Source organism: Meles meles, chromosome 6 (genome assembly GCF_922984935.1).
Source record: "Meles meles chromosome 6, mMelMel3.1 paternal haplotype, whole genome shotgun sequence".
Classification (NCBI taxonomy): Eukaryota; Metazoa; Chordata; class Mammalia; order Carnivora; family Mustelidae; genus Meles; species Meles meles.
Window position 1 is genome coordinate 6,931,300 of NC_060071.1, and position 16,188 is coordinate 6,947,487.

General features: G+C 57.9%; 1 protein-coding gene across 3 annotated transcripts; it reads left to right on the forward strand.

Annotated features, from left to right (window-relative positions):
- Window positions 1-1,114: 1,114 nt before the first annotated feature.
- HAPLN3 (hyaluronan and proteoglycan link protein 3) lies at window positions 1,115-15,430 on the forward strand. Of its 3 annotated transcripts, XM_046009169.1 has the most exons (7): window positions 1,115-1,234; window positions 5,623-5,711; window positions 5,874-5,968; window positions 9,208-9,354; window positions 11,611-11,979; window positions 13,431-13,733; window positions 14,553-15,430. In XM_046009169.1, the coding sequence occupies exons 3-7, from the start codon at window positions 5,959-5,961 to the stop codon at window positions 14,837-14,839; spliced, it is 1,116 nt and encodes a 371-aa protein (XP_045865125.1). In that variant the 5' UTR covers window positions 1,115-1,234; window positions 5,623-5,711; window positions 5,874-5,958; the 3' UTR covers window positions 14,840-15,430. The 3 variants fall into 3 exon arrangements, with proteins under 3 accessions (XP_045865125.1, XP_045865126.1, XP_045865124.1); XM_046009168.1 differs by lacking the exon at window positions 5,623-5,711 and having other exon boundaries at window positions 1,121-1,234; XM_046009170.1 differs by lacking the exons at window positions 5,623-5,711; window positions 5,874-5,968 and having other exon boundaries at window positions 1,119-1,234.
- Window positions 15,431-16,188: the final 758 nt, after the last annotated feature.

Consider the following 16,188-nt stretch of genomic DNA (forward strand, 5'->3'; position numbering starts at 1 on the left):
TGAAATCTCTCTGGGCCTCAGTTCCTTCCTCTGTAAAATGGAAATAACAGGACCAGCTCCATAGCCTTGTGGAGGCTGACAGGAGACGCCCAGATGCAAAGTCTGGCACTTTGGAGGCCTCAAGCATGGGTCGCCCACCATCAGAGAAGCTTGCAAGAGTTTCCTAATTGGTGCTCAAGTCTTACTTCTCCAATCCGTCTCCACTGAGAGGTCAGACGGATCTCTCCTCCTCGGGGAGGAACCTTCACTGGCTCTGATGCCCGCCATTCACTTTGGCCACAGTGTGCTCTCATGTACTCCTGGCTTGCGTGTAACACACACACACACATAGGCACACGCACGTGCACTCAGGCATTTGAAGTGTGTTTAGGAAGCCTCTGGACTCCGTGACCCTGTGACATGCGGCCCTTCTCCCGACTAGGGTCAAAGGACTCTAGGCTTTTCTGCTGAGGGAAACTGTCCAGCCCAGGACCCCTGTTGACCAGGGTGGAAACAAAACACCCTTTCCAAACAGAAGTCCTAGGAGGTGGTGCCTTGCCAGATGGCTGAACAGACAGATGTCAGGACTCCGAGCGAGGGCCCTGCCTCTGTTGGAGCACCAGTCAGAGTCCTGGGTGCCCCTGCTGGCTGCTGGGAGCACCCCTAACTTTGCCTTCCCTTCCCCCAAGACCACTGTTTCAAGCCCCTTCTCCCACGGTCAGTGTCCTTGTGCCTGACACTCACAGTCTGCCCAGGGATCTCATGGGCAGGAGGGAGGTCACGGACCCCTTGCCTCATCTGGGCGGTAAGCACACAGAACGTTTATCCTTCCTGCTCCTGGAAGTGGGGGGGCAGCTGTTGCCCGCCTGCTGAGTGCTGGAGAGGGGCTCCCCCTGCTTAGTCCCACTGTTTGTGGTAAACCAGAGTGTTCTGAGGGGACCGTCCTCAATAACGCACCTCTTCCATCTCCCACTTACCCTCTCCAAGCTGTGGCAACTCCTGCACATTCCCTTTACGCCCCACTAGCATCTCAGAACTGGAGCCAAGTCGGCAACAACTCCTCCCTTTGGGCCCAGCCCTCGGGAGGGAAAGGGGCGTGTGTTCCTTTAAGGGGCTGGCCCGGCGGGAACGCGGGGGTTTGTCCGCAGCCGCTTCCTCTCAGGCTCTTCGGGATCCCCTAAATTCGACCGCTTCCTTGGACCCGGACATCCCTGGGCTGGGAGCGCTCCAGCCGTCCAAGAGCCGCCTGGGGACAGTAAGTAGCTGGGGGGGGGGTGGGGGGGTGGCCGGGCTGCTGGGTTCCTCTGCGGGCCGTGTCCACCCCCCGACCCTCGCTTTGGGTCTCCTGCGGGCCCCCACGTCTCCGGGGGCAGGGTAGGGGAAGCGCGCAGGAGGAGTGCCCTGGGCACCGCCGGGCTGTGATCGCCCCTGGGGCGCGCCCCGGGTGCCAGTTCAGGGGGAGCAGCGTCGGGGCGCGGGCGGACCTTCGCGGAACCCCGGGGCGCGCCACGAGGAGACACATCCCCAGCGAAACCCGATGCCTCCGAGACCACCGCCCGGTCCAGCCCCTTTGCCACCGGATCTCTGCCCGTCTCGTGCGGTCTGGGTCCTGCAGCCTCCCGCACCGTGCGCGGCGCGCCGGGCTCTGTTCCGGCATGTGTCGGGTGCTCCGGGGTCCGCGGGAGGCCGGGGGTGGGGTGAGGGGTTGGGGACAACCCGCGGGGGCGGCAGGCGGTAGACCTGCGCCCCTTGGCCTCTGCCGCCCCCTTGGCTGTCCCAGGGATGCGCGTCGGTTTCAGGCCGCGGTTCGCGGGGTTTCTGCCTTAGGGCAGCGAGACCAGAGACGAAGAAGGAGGGCGGCCAGTAGCGCCCTGGGTGGGAGATGGGGTCGCTCGGGGAGGCATTTAGGGCCGGAGGGCAGCCAGGAAGGAAGCAGCGCGAGCGCTTGGACCCGGCTCTGTCACCAACTCGCTGGGTGGCCCCAGCAGCCTGTGTGACCCAGCGTGGACCGTGGTGCCCAGCGCTGACCCCCCGGGTGCCTCTGCTCTCTGCAGCAGGGGAGGTGATTGAGAGGCGCCCTGGCCTCTCCCCCGCGGCCCTGCGTGAGCCAGCCGGCTGGGAATGCTGGTAGGAAACACCTCCGGCTTTCAGTTTCCGGGGGCCGCAGGTTTCAAAGGCGCCTGTGAAGCCTTGTCTAAACAGGGGGCACCGAAGTCAGATTCTTCCCCGGGAACCGGGGCCTGTGGAAACCTGGAGGACAACACTGCCGCCTGCTGTTGGATGGGGGAACGCTACCCTCCGCCACACAAATGAGAGCCTGGGGGCCCCATCTTCCTTCTGAGTAGGGTTTCCCCTTATTCCGCTGTGGGGATGGGTCCCGAGGCACGTGGTGCTGGGAAAAGCAAAGGATGGGCGGCCAGGAGACCTGAAATTTCTCTAACCTCTGCCTGTTTACCAAAGATAAAGCCTTGGATACTTCACTCGCCTCCATGTTCTTGGCCTCAGTTTCCCCAACTGTAAAGAGAAGACAATGGTGACTGCTTTCTCTCCTAGGCAGTGAGAGGGGAGAAGGATCCATTGAAATAAGGGGAGACTGCACCTTTAACCTAGTAATAACTGCTCGATTTTGTGACAGCTTTGCAGACTTTCTCTCCTTTAGTTTTCTAACCAGAGATGTTTTCTGGTTAGAAGTGTTGAGTCCTCCATCTGACAGATGAGGAAAGTGAAGTTCAGGGACTTGCCCTCTGATACACTGTTAGTAATTCGGGGGAGCCAGAACCGAATCCTGGTGGCCGGTCTGGTCCTAGAACCCGAAATCTGCCGCTACGTTCTTCTGCCTATACGAACATCTGTTGTGTGTTGGGGCTGGACACAATTCATTGTATATAATCCTCACCATGTCCTAGAGTGAGGTTCTAGATGAGGACGTGGAAGCACAGAGAGGTTGAGTAACTTGCTCAAGGTCACTCAGCAGGGTGGTGTGTCTTTGCCCAGGTAAAGCTCCAGCTGATTTGGGGAGCCTCCCAGGACTCCCACAGTAGCCAGGGTAGGGGAGCCCAGACTGTCCATTGCTTCCCTGAGTGGTAGTGGTTGACTTTCGCCTAACATTCAGGATGGTCGTTTGTCTTCAACTGCTGAGATTTCCCATTAATCTGCTCTGGAGACCAGGAACCTTCTGTTCAGAGAAGTCAAATCAGCCAGCCAGCAGGTGGCAAGTCTAACAGGACGCCTCAGGCTTCGTGTGCGCTGCCCTGGTGTCAGAGAGGCTGGGAGAGGAGGGCCAGCTTCCACCTGGGTCAGAGCCCCTGGACACTGGGCTGATCTTCAGAACTCACTGTTTTTCTTGGGACCCCTCCCCGCATTCTAAGGTTGCATGACAGCTGGGTTAGCATCCAGCAAAGAGCGGTGTCGACCAGATTACACCTCTCCTGTGGGAATGGTTTGTTGGTTTATTTATTTGTTTATTTTTTAGGTAGGCTCCACGCCCAACGTAGGGCTCCAGCTCACGACCCGAGATCAAGAGTCACACGTTCCACTGACTGAGCCAGCTAGGCACCCCTGAGGTTGTGTTAGTAAACTAGAGAGTGGGTATCCAGACTGGAGAGGGGACCGAAGTAATGAAGGAGAACAAGGGCTCTTTTGGGGCACCTGGGTGTCTCATTCAGCTAAGCATCTGCTCTCAGCTCAGGTCATGATCCTGGGATCGAGCCTCACATCAGCCTCCCTGCTGAGCGTAGGGTCTGCTTGTCCTTCTCTACCCAACCCCCCCACACCATGCACTTTCTCTAATAAATAAAATCTTTAAAAAAAAACAAAAAGCAAAATTTAGGGCTGTCTTTAGCTGGAAAGAAGGAGCCAGAAGGAGGACACGCCCTGCAGCTAAGGCAGGAAGAGAGCCAGAATGGTTCTTCTAGAATGTCAGTCATGTTCGTGGCCATCCTCCACTGAAAACCCTCCAGTGCCTTCCCTTCAGCGGGCTGCGTCTGGTCCTGTGCCTCTGCCGGGGTGGGGACATCACTTCCTGCCTCCCTCCCTCTTGTTCCGCCGCACTGGACTTCAAGCCCTTCCAGCCAAAGGCCTTTGCATTTGCTGTTCCCTCCCCGGAATGCTTTTCCCTAGGATTCTCAGAGCTCACACCTTCAGTTGGTCCCCTTCTCAGGGAGGCCGTCCTGACCCATCCTGTCTCCGGCAGCACCCCTCCCCTGCTCAGCCCCCTCTGCCAACTTGCCACACTTCGACAACACGGATGCCCCATATCCTATTTGCTGCCTGCTTCCCTCCCTGGAATGGGAGCTCTGGCAACTTCTGGTTTGTATCCCGCGGGCCTGAAACTGTGCCTGGCATGGGGCAGATGCAGGATAAGTACTTGCTGAATGAATGAGGTCCTGTTCCAGCTCCTTCATCCATCTCCTGATGAAGACCCTCACCTTAGCTATGCAACTTTGCATTTCTTTTCTGAACGATTTTATTTACTAATTTTTGAAGGGGGGGGTGCGCCTGCACACGTGCGTGAGTTGGGGGAGGGGCAGAGGGAGAGAATCTCAAGCAGACTCCTCATTGAGTGCGCAGAGCCAGACTTGGGGCTCGATCCCATGACTCCGAGATGACGACCTGAGCCAAAACCGAGGGTCGATGGCCCAGCCGACTGAGCCGCCCAGGTGCCCTGCAACTTAGCATTTCTGAACCTCTGTTTCCTTGTCTGTATAAGGGGGATAAAAATTCTGACATTGTGAAACCCACAGGCAATGACATCGGTGCAAATGCACTGACGAGCGGAAGGCGGTCCTCCTCAAGGACAGATCCTTATGGGGGCTGGCTGGAGAGTTTCCAGTAGATGGCCCGTGCCATCTTGGCCACCGGACCTTCGGACAGTTGCTTCATGTCCTTGTGCCTCTGTTTACCTGTGGAGGAACTGGGGAGAGTAAAATTCTGGCTGACTGGGGTGGGGGGTGGTCCTTGGCAGGGTCAAGGGTGCTGCTGGCCATGGAAGCCCTTTAAAACTAAGGGAGTGTAGGGGGTGGGGTCTCAGAGGCTGGGAAGGGGTGCCTAGAAGCCCCTTGGAGGCCCCAGACCGTGCTACAGTCTTTCCTGCCTCTGTGCGCGTTTCTGAACGATTAAGGACCTCATCCCCGACTGGGGAGAACAATGGGGGACTGAGGTCAGAGTGTCATGGAGCGGCGTTGGTCCAGGGTGATTTTTCTCAACATGCTGACATACTGGACCACTAAAACAGCATTTCCCACAAGCAAAGAGCAAACCTAAGCAAGCTATGGATTCCTTAAGACAAATGCTGACGCTCCTGCAGAAAAGCACGCATACGAAGGTCACTTCCCAGGCTCTTTGCTGTTCCGTGTTCAAAACTCAGGAATCAAGTAGACTTGGATAATGCAGCATCCCTTCCTACCCCACTGTCCCGCCTCTCGAGATCCAAACTCACACCATCTCAACTCAAGGATACCGGGGGTGGGGAAGGGGTGCCTGTACGCAGCTTCGTGCAAATTTTTCTGATAAGTGTAGGAATCCCATGGCAAAGTTGCAAAGCCATTTCCCTTGAGTTAAAAAAAAAAAAAAAATGATTGAAGAAGATGGCATCCTGGCTCAGATTCTTAATTTTGGCAAATCTGGTTTCTACTGGAATCCAAGGTCCCTGAAAACCCACATCGCAGAGGAGGAAGCCCTTGCCCCGGAGGTGAAGCCTGCAAAGGCTGATTGACGGGGCGCTGGGTGCCAAGGTCAGTGGAGAGAATTCACGGTGCCGGTGTTCTTTATTAGGACTGTATTAGGTCTTGTTAATGTCTGGTTACAAAGCTGCATATGTTTTGAGGAATCTGCCCCAGCCTTATTTTCCCCCTCATCTTGTTATTATTTAATGCAAGAATCTGTTTTTTTTTTAGGCACATCTGTATCACTTTGTGGCGGAAATACCTGCATTAGCTCGTTCCAGGGAAGCCCTTTCTCACTGGAGGACGTCTGGGCCTGATGAGCCGCTGTGAGGAGGAGGCCAGGGATGTGGCAGGCGGGAACCCGACCGGCCCCTTCCCTGGCACAGGCCGCGAGTGTCCAGGGACACGGCGGGGCCTGTGACATCCAGCTCAGTATCAACGGCCTCTCGGTCCTGGTTCCAGACGTTAAGGAAGGGAAAGGAAACTCCCCCAGGAGGGCTGCTGTGTGTGCTCTGCCCACATCACCTCTCTGAATTTGACTTGGTCATTCTGGGGCTTTGGAGCTGGTTGTGGGTTCAGATCCCAGCTCTGCCGTGTCCTCACTGGGTGACCTTGGGCCGAGGAGTTCATCTCTCTGTGCCCTTGGTCTTCCCAGCCGTACAGTGAGATACGGGAAGGTTCCACCTCCGAGGCCTGTGGTCCGGAGTAAATAGATAGTAAGTGCTCATTAAACTCAGTTGTCCGTATTTTTAGGCCAACGAGAGCGGTCCAAGTGAGGCTCAGCTGGGTTCACAAAGAGACTCAAATTGGGGGGACTTCAATATGCTAGGACTTTGTTTCTCTCATGACACCGTGCACTGGGCGCTGTCCAGGGCTGCTGGACCTGGCTTTGCCGTTCAACCCATGATTTACGTTTCTGAAACTCAAGTGGGACCTCTGGCTGCCAGCAGGTGGAGGGGAAAAAATGCCAGGGAACAGGGAATGCCCTGTTGTAATCCAAGAGCTGTGTGTGCTATGTGTTACTTCGCTCACTGCCCTTAACCAGCACGGAATCCCACGGCCCCTCTTTGTTGCGGAGGGAGGCTGAAATCACAGCTTCGTGCTGGCCGGTCACGCGCTTCTCTAGAACTAGGTTACTGTAGAGAGAAGTCGAGCACGTGGGTGAAACATAGCTCATGCTGAGTTTTAGGAGGTTCATTTCACACATGAGGAAACCTGCCTAGAATCACGCAGCGTGTAAGGAGCGGAGATGGGGTGTGAACCCAGATCCTTCCACCCCCGGACTTCTGTACTAGGTTGCGGATTGTGCTGCCTGGTGGGGCTGCTTTATGAGTGTCACCTGCGGGCTTCTCTTTGCCAAGAAGCAAGAGCTCAGAAGGGCCTCGTCCTACAGCCGTGCTCTGCACTGAGGGGGCTCTGGGGCTCAGATCTCCCCCAAGGGGCCTAGAAGAGTAGCAGATTCTACGTGTCAGCTTTCCCCGAATCTGCTTTTTCTCCAGCCAGGGCTCCTCACTGTCCTGGAAGCAAGATGGTTCCCTGATCAATCCCACCACCCTTCCTTACAGATTTCATGCTTTCCTCGCCTTTTTCTTTTTAAAGATTTTACTTAGAGTATGAGCTGGGGGAGAGTGAGAAGGACAAGCAGACCGCCCCCACCCCCCCCACCCCCGCCTAGCCGGAGCCTGATGCCGGGCTCCATCCCAGGACCCCAAGACCATGAACCGAGCCAAAGACAGAACGCTTAAGTGACTAAGCCACCCAGGTGCCCCATTTTTTTTCTTTTCTTTCCCCCTCCCCTCCCTTCTCCCCCACCTCCCCGCTCCGGTCTCTTTTTGCTGTTCTCCCGCATTCTGGTCTCCGCACAACAGGCATTCACCGTGCCGCAGCCTTACAATCATAGCAAAGGGGCAGTTCTCATGTTCTGCTTTGTCCATTTAAAATTATACCCTGAGCCTGCTTCCACATCGCCGCATGGTAATCATGGTCGTACTTCCCGATGCCCGCTGCGCCCTGGCCTTGCCACCCCACTGTCCGCCTTCAGCACAGGCCCCGGGGGATGCTTCTGACCTTGTGGCCCCTTTGCTTATGGCCGTCCCTGGCACCATAGGGCTTTGGGGACCAAGGAGAGAGGGAAAAGCCTGGTCTGGAGACCGAAGGGCATCTAGATGCTGGGCCCGCTGACCCCTCTCACCCCCTCTGCCCTGGATCAGCTGGGGTTTTGGCTGGAAGCGGAATTCACCCCGGTGGTTCCAAGAAAGAAGCTTTAATGAGGAAGAACCGGTTGACTTCTAGAGAAGGGGGTGGGGGCAACCCACGAGGGAGTGGAACACACAGAGACAAGCAAGTTCCCTACCCCCCAGGCCTAGGAGGGGCTGCGGGAAGGGGAGGAAACATGTTCCACACCCCAGGAGAGCAAGTGCTGGGGAGAGGAGCCCACAGCAGGGTGGTCACAAGGCAGCTTCTCCTTCCTCCTGCCCCTCTGCTGTGGCTGCCTCCTGTTGGCGGAATCCTGCTGGAAGCCAGAGGCCAGGACTCCGGAGAAGCTTCACAGGGACCAGGGCAGGGCAGAGGAAAGCACAAATGGAGAACTTAGAGCACATTCCCAGCCCCCCACGGGGTCTCTTTGACCTCTGGGCCTTTGCATTTGCCGGGTCCCTGCTGGGCACACCCCAGCGTCCTTTCCACCTAGCTAACTCCTGTGTCTTCAGTCTCTTTTCCTGCTTTTCTCTACCCACTTCTGTATTCCCCACACAGCATCCAGACTCCTGCCCGTGACTCTACCCCGTCTTGGCACTGAGTTCCCACAAGGCTGCTGGTCTTTTAAATCAAGGGCTCAGCAAATGGCAGCGAGGGGGCGGGGAAAATGAGGGGTTGGTCAGTGAGGCACTATTAGCCTTAGGTGCAAAATACACCAGGGGAGGAGGGTCTGTGTGCACCAAAAAACCTTGGTCATCAAGGTCTAATATTTAATGCAATATTTAAAAAACAACCCAACAAACAAAGTACAGCCCAAGGCCTAGTTGTGTGTTTTATTTGTGTGTCCACGGAAACTGGGATGGCCCCCAGAAGTGCTCTAGCTTTTTTTTTTTTGACCTTGACTCAGGATAAGAAATAAATCTGTGGGGTCCCCGTCAGCCCCCAGCAGCGTCTCAGGATGGAGACAAAAGCTGGACAATGCAGGACTCCCCTCACTAGCCATGAATTCACCTGAGATTTTCAGTCTGGTCTACTCTCTTCAGGGCTCACAACTTTCGGATTCAATCGTGCCGTCTGAACACTATTGATCCTGTCCTATAGTCCTGTGTAATTTTCTCCCCGGACTCTGTGCTTCCTCCCCACTCCTCCCTAGGCTTTTCTGGCTGGCTTCTGGCCCATCTGGCCTGGGGGTGCCATCCCCCAAGGGCAGGGACCTGGGCTCACTCCCTCTGTCTTCTTGGCTCTGAGGACAGGGTGTGATGATCCGTAATTACCAGCTGAGTGAGTGAACGAGTGGGTGCTGTGACCCAGGGTCCCCGGACCCCGGCAGCAGGCTTCTCTGATCGGCTTGTTTCTCTTCTCTTCCCAGCCTGCCCCGGACACGCTGGCGCCATGGGCCCACTGCTCCTGGTCCTGCTGTACCCGCTGTCTTACGTCTCCGGGCTGCCTTTCTACAACGGCTTCTACTACTCCAACAATCCCAGCTCCTGGAACGTGGGGAACAGCCACGGCGAAGGTGGGTGGCCTCCTGGCTCTGGCTCTATGCCATGCCCGGGTGACGGGGACCTCTCCTGGCTCCTGCGGGTATAAGGAGGCTCCAGTCTGGGACAGGGGACAGGGCGTGGAGCCTGCTGCCCCTTCCCTCTCTGGGTCCTGCAGTGGACCAGGCGCATTTCTAAGACGAGGCCAGGGATGGTCCAGTTACTCTGTGTTTGCTAGTCCCTCGGGCTTGGAGCGCATCGGAGCCGAGTGCACGTAAAGACAATCATCTGTGCGCTTCTGGACGCTCCCGAAGTCCTGCCGGTTTTCCGAGATCCAACTTAAGTGTGACCTCCCCCGGTGTCCCCAGGGGAAAGGGGGGTTTGAGATTAGACAGATGTGAGTCTGAATCCTAATTTTGCCACTTTGTAGCTACACGGCTTTGGGCAGTGACTTTTTTTAGGTGGGGGAGGGGCCGAGGGGAAGAGAGAGAATTATCAGCAGGCTCCATGCTCAGCAGAGCCCGACGCGGGGCTTGATCTCATAACCCTGAGATCATGATCTGAGCCGAAATCAAGAGTCAGATGCTCGACAGACTGAGCCCCCCAGGTGCCTCTGGGCAGGTGACGTTTTAGTTAGCAGCTGTGTACCTACTGTGCGCCAGGCACGCTTCTCGGTGCCGTTCGTACGCTGCCTCATACAGTCCTCAAAAAACCCTGGCATAGCGGCAAGTTTGATGACCAGCACCGTGAGGGCACCCGCCACCCCACGCTGATGGGCAGCCCCGAAAGCAGATATGGTGGATTATTTCATTTCCTAGAGGAGGAAACCGAAGCTCACAGGGTTGAGCCAGCCTCCCAGGGCACACGGATCCTAAGAATCCGCCCTGAGGTTTGTCTGTGGCAGAACGGGGGACCCAGCCCCCCGTCGTGCCGTGAGCCTCCCTTGGGCTCTCGGGAAACATGCGCTCCTCGCCTCTCCCTGTGCCCTGTGGCCGCTGATGGACCCGCACTTGTGTCTGTGTCGCTCCAATCTAAGCCTCCGGGGTCACATCTCCCTCGGCCCCCTTCTAAGAAGACACGTGTCACTACAATCCGTAATCAGGCCTCCTCTCTTTCCCGTAGAAGGCAGCTCCCTCAGGTGCCAGGAATCAGGACTCGGCTCTCACGGGTGTCATTGTTCGGTCTCCCACTCTCCTCGTCCCCCAGAGATTGTGAGACAATCGCAACTTTACTGAGATTCAAGGAAACTTAAAAACTTAAACTTTCTACCCATCGTTTCACTGCTTTCCCTGCACCGTTGCTAACATGTCCGGTGGGTCCCTCCCGCCTTTGAGAGGATCGAGAAAATTCTCTTTCTCCTCCTGCTCTGCGTGTGGCTTGGGAATCTCCCTGCCACTACATAGAATACAGTGTTTTTCCAAGGTCAAGGAGCGTTGGCTCTGTGCTTATTCATACCCAGGAGGCTGCTGGTACATATGTATAGGATTAGAGGTACCTCGTGTCCATCAGAAGTCCCGACCTCTTCTCACCTGCACTTCTAGGCGTTTGAGGAGCATCAGGGAGAACAGTTGGACAGAAAGTGAAGGGCAGGCTGTGTTCTCCCGCCGCCACTGTGGTGGCTCTCTCAGAGAGAGCTGCGTCCTCTCCTGCCGCCTGAGAAGGGGGTGCTCTGGTGCCTGCTACGTCAGGTCGCTTTTTATGCACAACAAACTGAACAGTTTAAGGCAACAGTCATTTTTAGTGGTTTTTTGTTTTTTTTTGTTTTTTTTTTTTTGGCTGTTGTTTTGGCTCGTGATTCCAAGGGTCAGCATCCTGGGCTGGCGTCCACGTCCTTGGTCCCGGCTGTGCTCACTTCGCTGACGGTGAATGCAGTCGGTAGGACAGGTCGGCTGGGAGCTGGTTGGCCTAGGATGGCCCCAGCTGTGAGGGCTTTTCTCTGCTCCCCGTGGGCTCTCCCTCTCCAGCAGGTGCACCCAGGTTCGTTGTCATGGGGGTTGGCAAGATTCCGGGAAAGAGTGGACCCAGGCTGAGAGCAGGCATAGGGGAATAGTCACTTGGGTCACGGTCACGTGGTCAGAGCAAGCGGCTCGGCCAGCAGGGATTTAAGGGGGAGGGGAAATAACGTCCCCTCCTGATAGGAGACGCAAAGACGCAGCGCCGAGCGCGTGGAGCGGGGAGGAGTGGAGCACTACGGCCATTCCCGCGAGGTGTAACTCCCGAGGCTGGGGCGGCCCTCGCAGGGGCACGGGTGGGCTGGAGCAGGCCCCATTGGCACCCCGCCTCTCTCCCAGGCATCTTCAATGGGGTGAAGCTGGTGGTGGAGACGCCGGAGGAGACCCTGTTCTCCCACCCCGGGGCCAACGTGACCCTGCCCTGCCGCTACCACTACGAGCCAGCCCCGCTGTCGCCGAGGCCCGTGCGCGTCAAGTGGTGGAAGCTGTCGGAGAACGGGGCCCCCGAGCTGGATGTGCTGGTGGCCATCAGGCTGAGGCACCGCGCCTTCGGGGACTACCGAGGCCGGGTGCGCCTGCGGGAGGATGGGGAGCGCGAGGCGTCGCTGCAGATCCGGGACGTGCGGCTGGAGGACTCCGGGCGCTACCGCTGTGAGGTCATCGACGGGCTGGAGGACGAGAGCGGCCTGGTGGAGCTGGAGCTGCGGGGTGAGGCCCCCGTGGGCGGGCAGGGGGGATCGTGGGGGCCCGGGCCACGGGGAGAGAGCCCCGAGAAGCCGTCTAGAACTCTGTGCCTTAGACAGCCATACAGTCCTCAAAACCACCCCACGGGGAAGCCACTGCTCTCATTGCCCCCATTTTACAGATGAGGAAACAGAGGCACAGGGAGGCCAGATCACTTCCCTAAGATCACACTGACCACAAATGGGAGCGTAGGAGTTTGACCCCCAGGCACCCGGGCTCCAGAACCCACCACTCCCTCTGGCTCATACCTTACTCAGAGGGCAACGGGAGCTGAGGCTCCAGCGGGGTGGGGGGGTGGGGGAGTTAAGCGGCACAAACCAAGGAGGCTGCCCGGCGTGAGTGGCAGGAGTGGTGGGCCCTGAGGCCACGCAGCTGAGCCCTCGTCCTGTCCCCTAGGAGGGCCCTCCCTACTCAGGCCCAGAAGCAGACCCCACACAGCCAGGTTTTCTGACTTGACAAGAGAAGCGTATACGTTTATGCGAAATCTCTGGATTTTTCTGTAAAATCTTCTAATGAAAAAAAAGCAAGAGTCACAATTCCGTTTTGTGCAAACCTTCTAGAGCTCGCACACCAGACCTTGTGTGTGGGCGCCCGGGGGCAATCTCTAGGGACAGTTACCCTCTCTGTCCTAGGACGGGCTGCGTGTCCCCATACCTCTCCTACCTGTGAGGGAGGCAGCTGGGAGGCACAGAGGACCATGTTCTGGCTCCACACCCGGCCCGCCCCAGCTGTGGCGCCCTGGGTAGCCGCCCCATCCCCTCGGAGCTCTGTCCCCTCCAGTGTGAAACGAGGGCCTCCTCCACCTCCTTGAGAGGAGATGAGGATAAAAGGCAAGTCAGGGAGCTTTCCCATCAGCATCCCGGTCTAGGCCAGACGGCGGCTAGCGGGGTCAGATTCTGCACCCCTGATGTAGGGTATGAAAGGGAGGGCAGGTCCGTGTGGTCAGGGGAGAGTCCCCTGCCAGCTCCCAGCCTGCTCACTGTGTCCTCACGTGATGGAAGGGGTGTGCGACCGCTGTGGGGTCTCTTATAGAGGGACACCGATCTCATTCACAAGAGCTCTACCCTCATGACCTCAGTGCCTCCTAGGCCCCGCCTCCAGAGACCATCCCATTAGACCTTGGGATTTCAACAGAAAGTAGGGGGACCCACCGAGGCCACGGCACTGGGGCTCTTGCCGCAGCCCTGCAAATTTGGGAGTATGTCCATTCTATAGGTGGGGACATTAATTGGCTGAGTCCTTTGTGACCTTCATGAGCGAGTCTGTGATTCCCGAGTACCGCCGTGTAGCGGCCCAGTCCTAGGAGGGCGGCGGGAAGCTTCGGACCCGGACGCGCAGTGGGGATACAGGAACAGGAGTCTCCAGCCCGCCGGGCCCCTGCGTACCCCTTCAGGTCCCTCTTTCCTCCCTCCCAGGTGTGGTCTTTCCCTACCAGCACCCCCGAGGGCGCTACCAGCTCAACTTCCACGAGGCCCAGCGGGCGTGCGAGGAGCAGGACGCGGTGGTGGCCTCCTTCGAGCAGTTGTTCCGGGCCTGGGAGGAGGGCCTGGACTGGTGCAATGCGGGCTGGCTGCAGGACGCCTCGGTGCAGTACCCCATCATGCGAGCCCGGCAGCCCTGCGGCGGCCTGGGCCTGGCCCCCGGCGTGCGCAGTTACGGCCCGCGTCACCACCGCCGGCACCGCTATGACGCGTTCTGCTTCGCTCCTGCCCTCAGGGGTGAGTGTGTGGGCCCGGGGTGGGGGTGGGAGGGCAGCCTCTGGGGTGCCTTGGGACCCTTCTGCCCGCACCTTACCTGGAGGTCTGGAGCGCCTGCAGGGCTGGAAGCCACGTCTGGCTGAGTTCGAGGGCTTTGCTGCTGCTTCACACCCATCACCGGTTTACTCGGTCATCGGACCTTTTTTGAGGGCCTCCTGCGTGCTGGGGCCACACTAGGGTCTGGGCATCCCAGACAAACAGAGCACGGTCTGTCCTCACGAAGGGGATCATTTCATGGCAAGATCGACAAATAAAACCGGAAATTGGTTTGTTGTCACATCCCAAGCATTCAGAGAAGTGTCCGGCACATAGGTACCCAGTAAGTGATTTTTTTAAAAGATTTGATTTTTAAGTCATCTCTACACCCAACACGGGGCTCGAACCCTCAACCCCAAGATCAAGAGTCGCACGCTCCACCCACCGAGCCAGGCAGGTGCCCCGGGGACTCAGTAAATGAATGGGTGAGCGAGAGACTCCGATTGGAGCAACTAGGTGTGGTGCCCGCTCAGGGTGCAGTTGGGAAGGGCGAGGTAGCTACGGACATGATGGGAGGGACCCTGGCGCTCTGGCAGGTGGGATGGAACCCTCAGGGAGGGGAGTCCGAATTGGGAAGGTACCTCCCCAAAGGACACACGGCCAGTGCCCGCAGCCTCGTGGTTCCCTGGGTTCATCATTGCCAGGTCTGAGGAGGTCTGACGGGCGGGCGTTTCTGCGGGCCCCACTGTCCTCTCGGGCTGCGCCCCCCACACTGCCCAGTGCTCACGCTCCACTTTCCCACAGGGCAGGTGTACTACCTGGAGCTCCCTGAGAAGCTGACCCTGGCAGAGGCAAAGGAGGCGTGCCGGGAAGACGGCGCCCGCATTGCCAAGGTGGGCCAGCTCTTTGCCGCCTGGAAGTTCCGCGGCCTGGACCGCTGTGATGCTGGCTGGCTGGCGGATGGCAGTGCCCGCTACCCCGTGGTTCACCCGCGTCCCAACTGCGGGCCCCTGGAGCCCGGTGTCCGAAGCTTCGGCTTCCCGGACCCGCAGCGCCGGGAGTACGGCGTGTATTGCTACCGTCGGCGCTAGTCCCTGGGTCGGGGGGTGCCCCGCTCTGCCCCCTCCCGTCTCATGCTGTATTTATTGAGTGGGTGATTTTCTCTCACAGGTTGGGGCAATTTTTGTATTGTTTTTATACTTCTCAAGTTAAATTTTTTTAATTACTTTTTTTTTTTTTTGCAAATCTAACATTGCAAATCCTCCCTTTGTTCGGGAGGATACCCCAAGGCTCCCCGCTTCCAGGGATCCCTGTGCCCCTCTCCTCCAGGCCGGTGGAGGTTCGTGGGCTCGCAACGGCTCTCCAGCGTCACCGAGCGCTGCCCAGAGCATACGATGACACGCGGTGGCTGCAGCGCCCCCCCACCTCAGCCTGGGGGAGGACGAGGGTGTCCAGGGGGCCCTGGAGCTGGGCATTGTGGTCTCCTGCCTCTTCCTCCCCCTCTGCAGAGCTGCCAGCCCAAGTCAACATGGCTGAGGAGTTAGCCCTGGAAGTGGGTCCCCAGGCTTCTGCGTGAAGTCCCAGGAAAGGGAGAAATTTCTCTCTCCAAAAAGTCTGTATTTTGTTCCCCTCTCCCCCTGCTCAGGGAGTGGTCCTCAGGGGCATGTGCTCTCTTTGGACAGTAAATGGTGCTGTGACCCCCTTCCCTGTGTCTGGCTCTCTGCCTCATTCAGTCCTGGCGCCCTGCTCCTTTTCCGGGGAGAGTGGGGGGCAGCACTATTTCAGGGAGCTCTGTAGGCTGCACCATCTGGCCCTGGGGTTCTGGTTTGCGTGCCCCGGGCGCTGGCCCAGCTGCTGGAGCTCCGGCCTGCTTTTCCACCGTCTCCACTCCTGGGCTGCGTGTCAGTGGGGGCCCAGAAGAGAAGGACGTGCCTCTCAGGACACAGAGGAGGCTGTGCTCCCCGCCACCCCCCCCCCCCAAGAGGATCTTGGAGACCAGCCCTCTCTGTGTCTCACCCTCTTCCCCCGGCCCCCAACCCAGCTTCAGGAAAGCAAGCCTGCCTCTGCCCAGGCACCCATCTGCCACTCTCATTTGGTTGTGGAGTCTGTTCTGCACGTGGGCCCGTGCTTCTCAAAGTGTGGCCAGGCAGCACCCCTGGGGAATTATTAGAACTGCCAGTTTCTGGGCCCCACCCCAGACTGGCCGCAGGAGAAACTGTGTGTTATCGCAGACGCTCTTGATTCTGATCCAGGTTTGAAAACCACAGATGTTGTTCTACCCCCAACTGATCAGTTAGTCAATTACTTACCCAATTACCGAGCCCCTTCTATGTGACCATCATTTACTTCTGTCCACTCGTTTCCAGACTCATGGGTAATCTGGACACGTGTATGTTCACCAACAAATACTCAACCACACGTACACACACACCCGAAAAGA

Bases quoted from the DNA above. Each gene is read 5' to 3' on its own strand.
- HAPLN3 (XM_046009169.1), top strand. The intron at 9,355-11,610 runs GTGGGTGGCCTC...CCTCTCTCCCAG, and splicing joins GGGGAACAGCCACGGCGAAG to GCATCTTCAATGGGGTGAAG. The intron at 13,734-14,552 runs GTGAGTGTGTGG...ACTTTCCCACAG, and splicing joins CTTCGCTCCTGCCCTCAGGG to GGCAGGTGTACTACCTGGAG.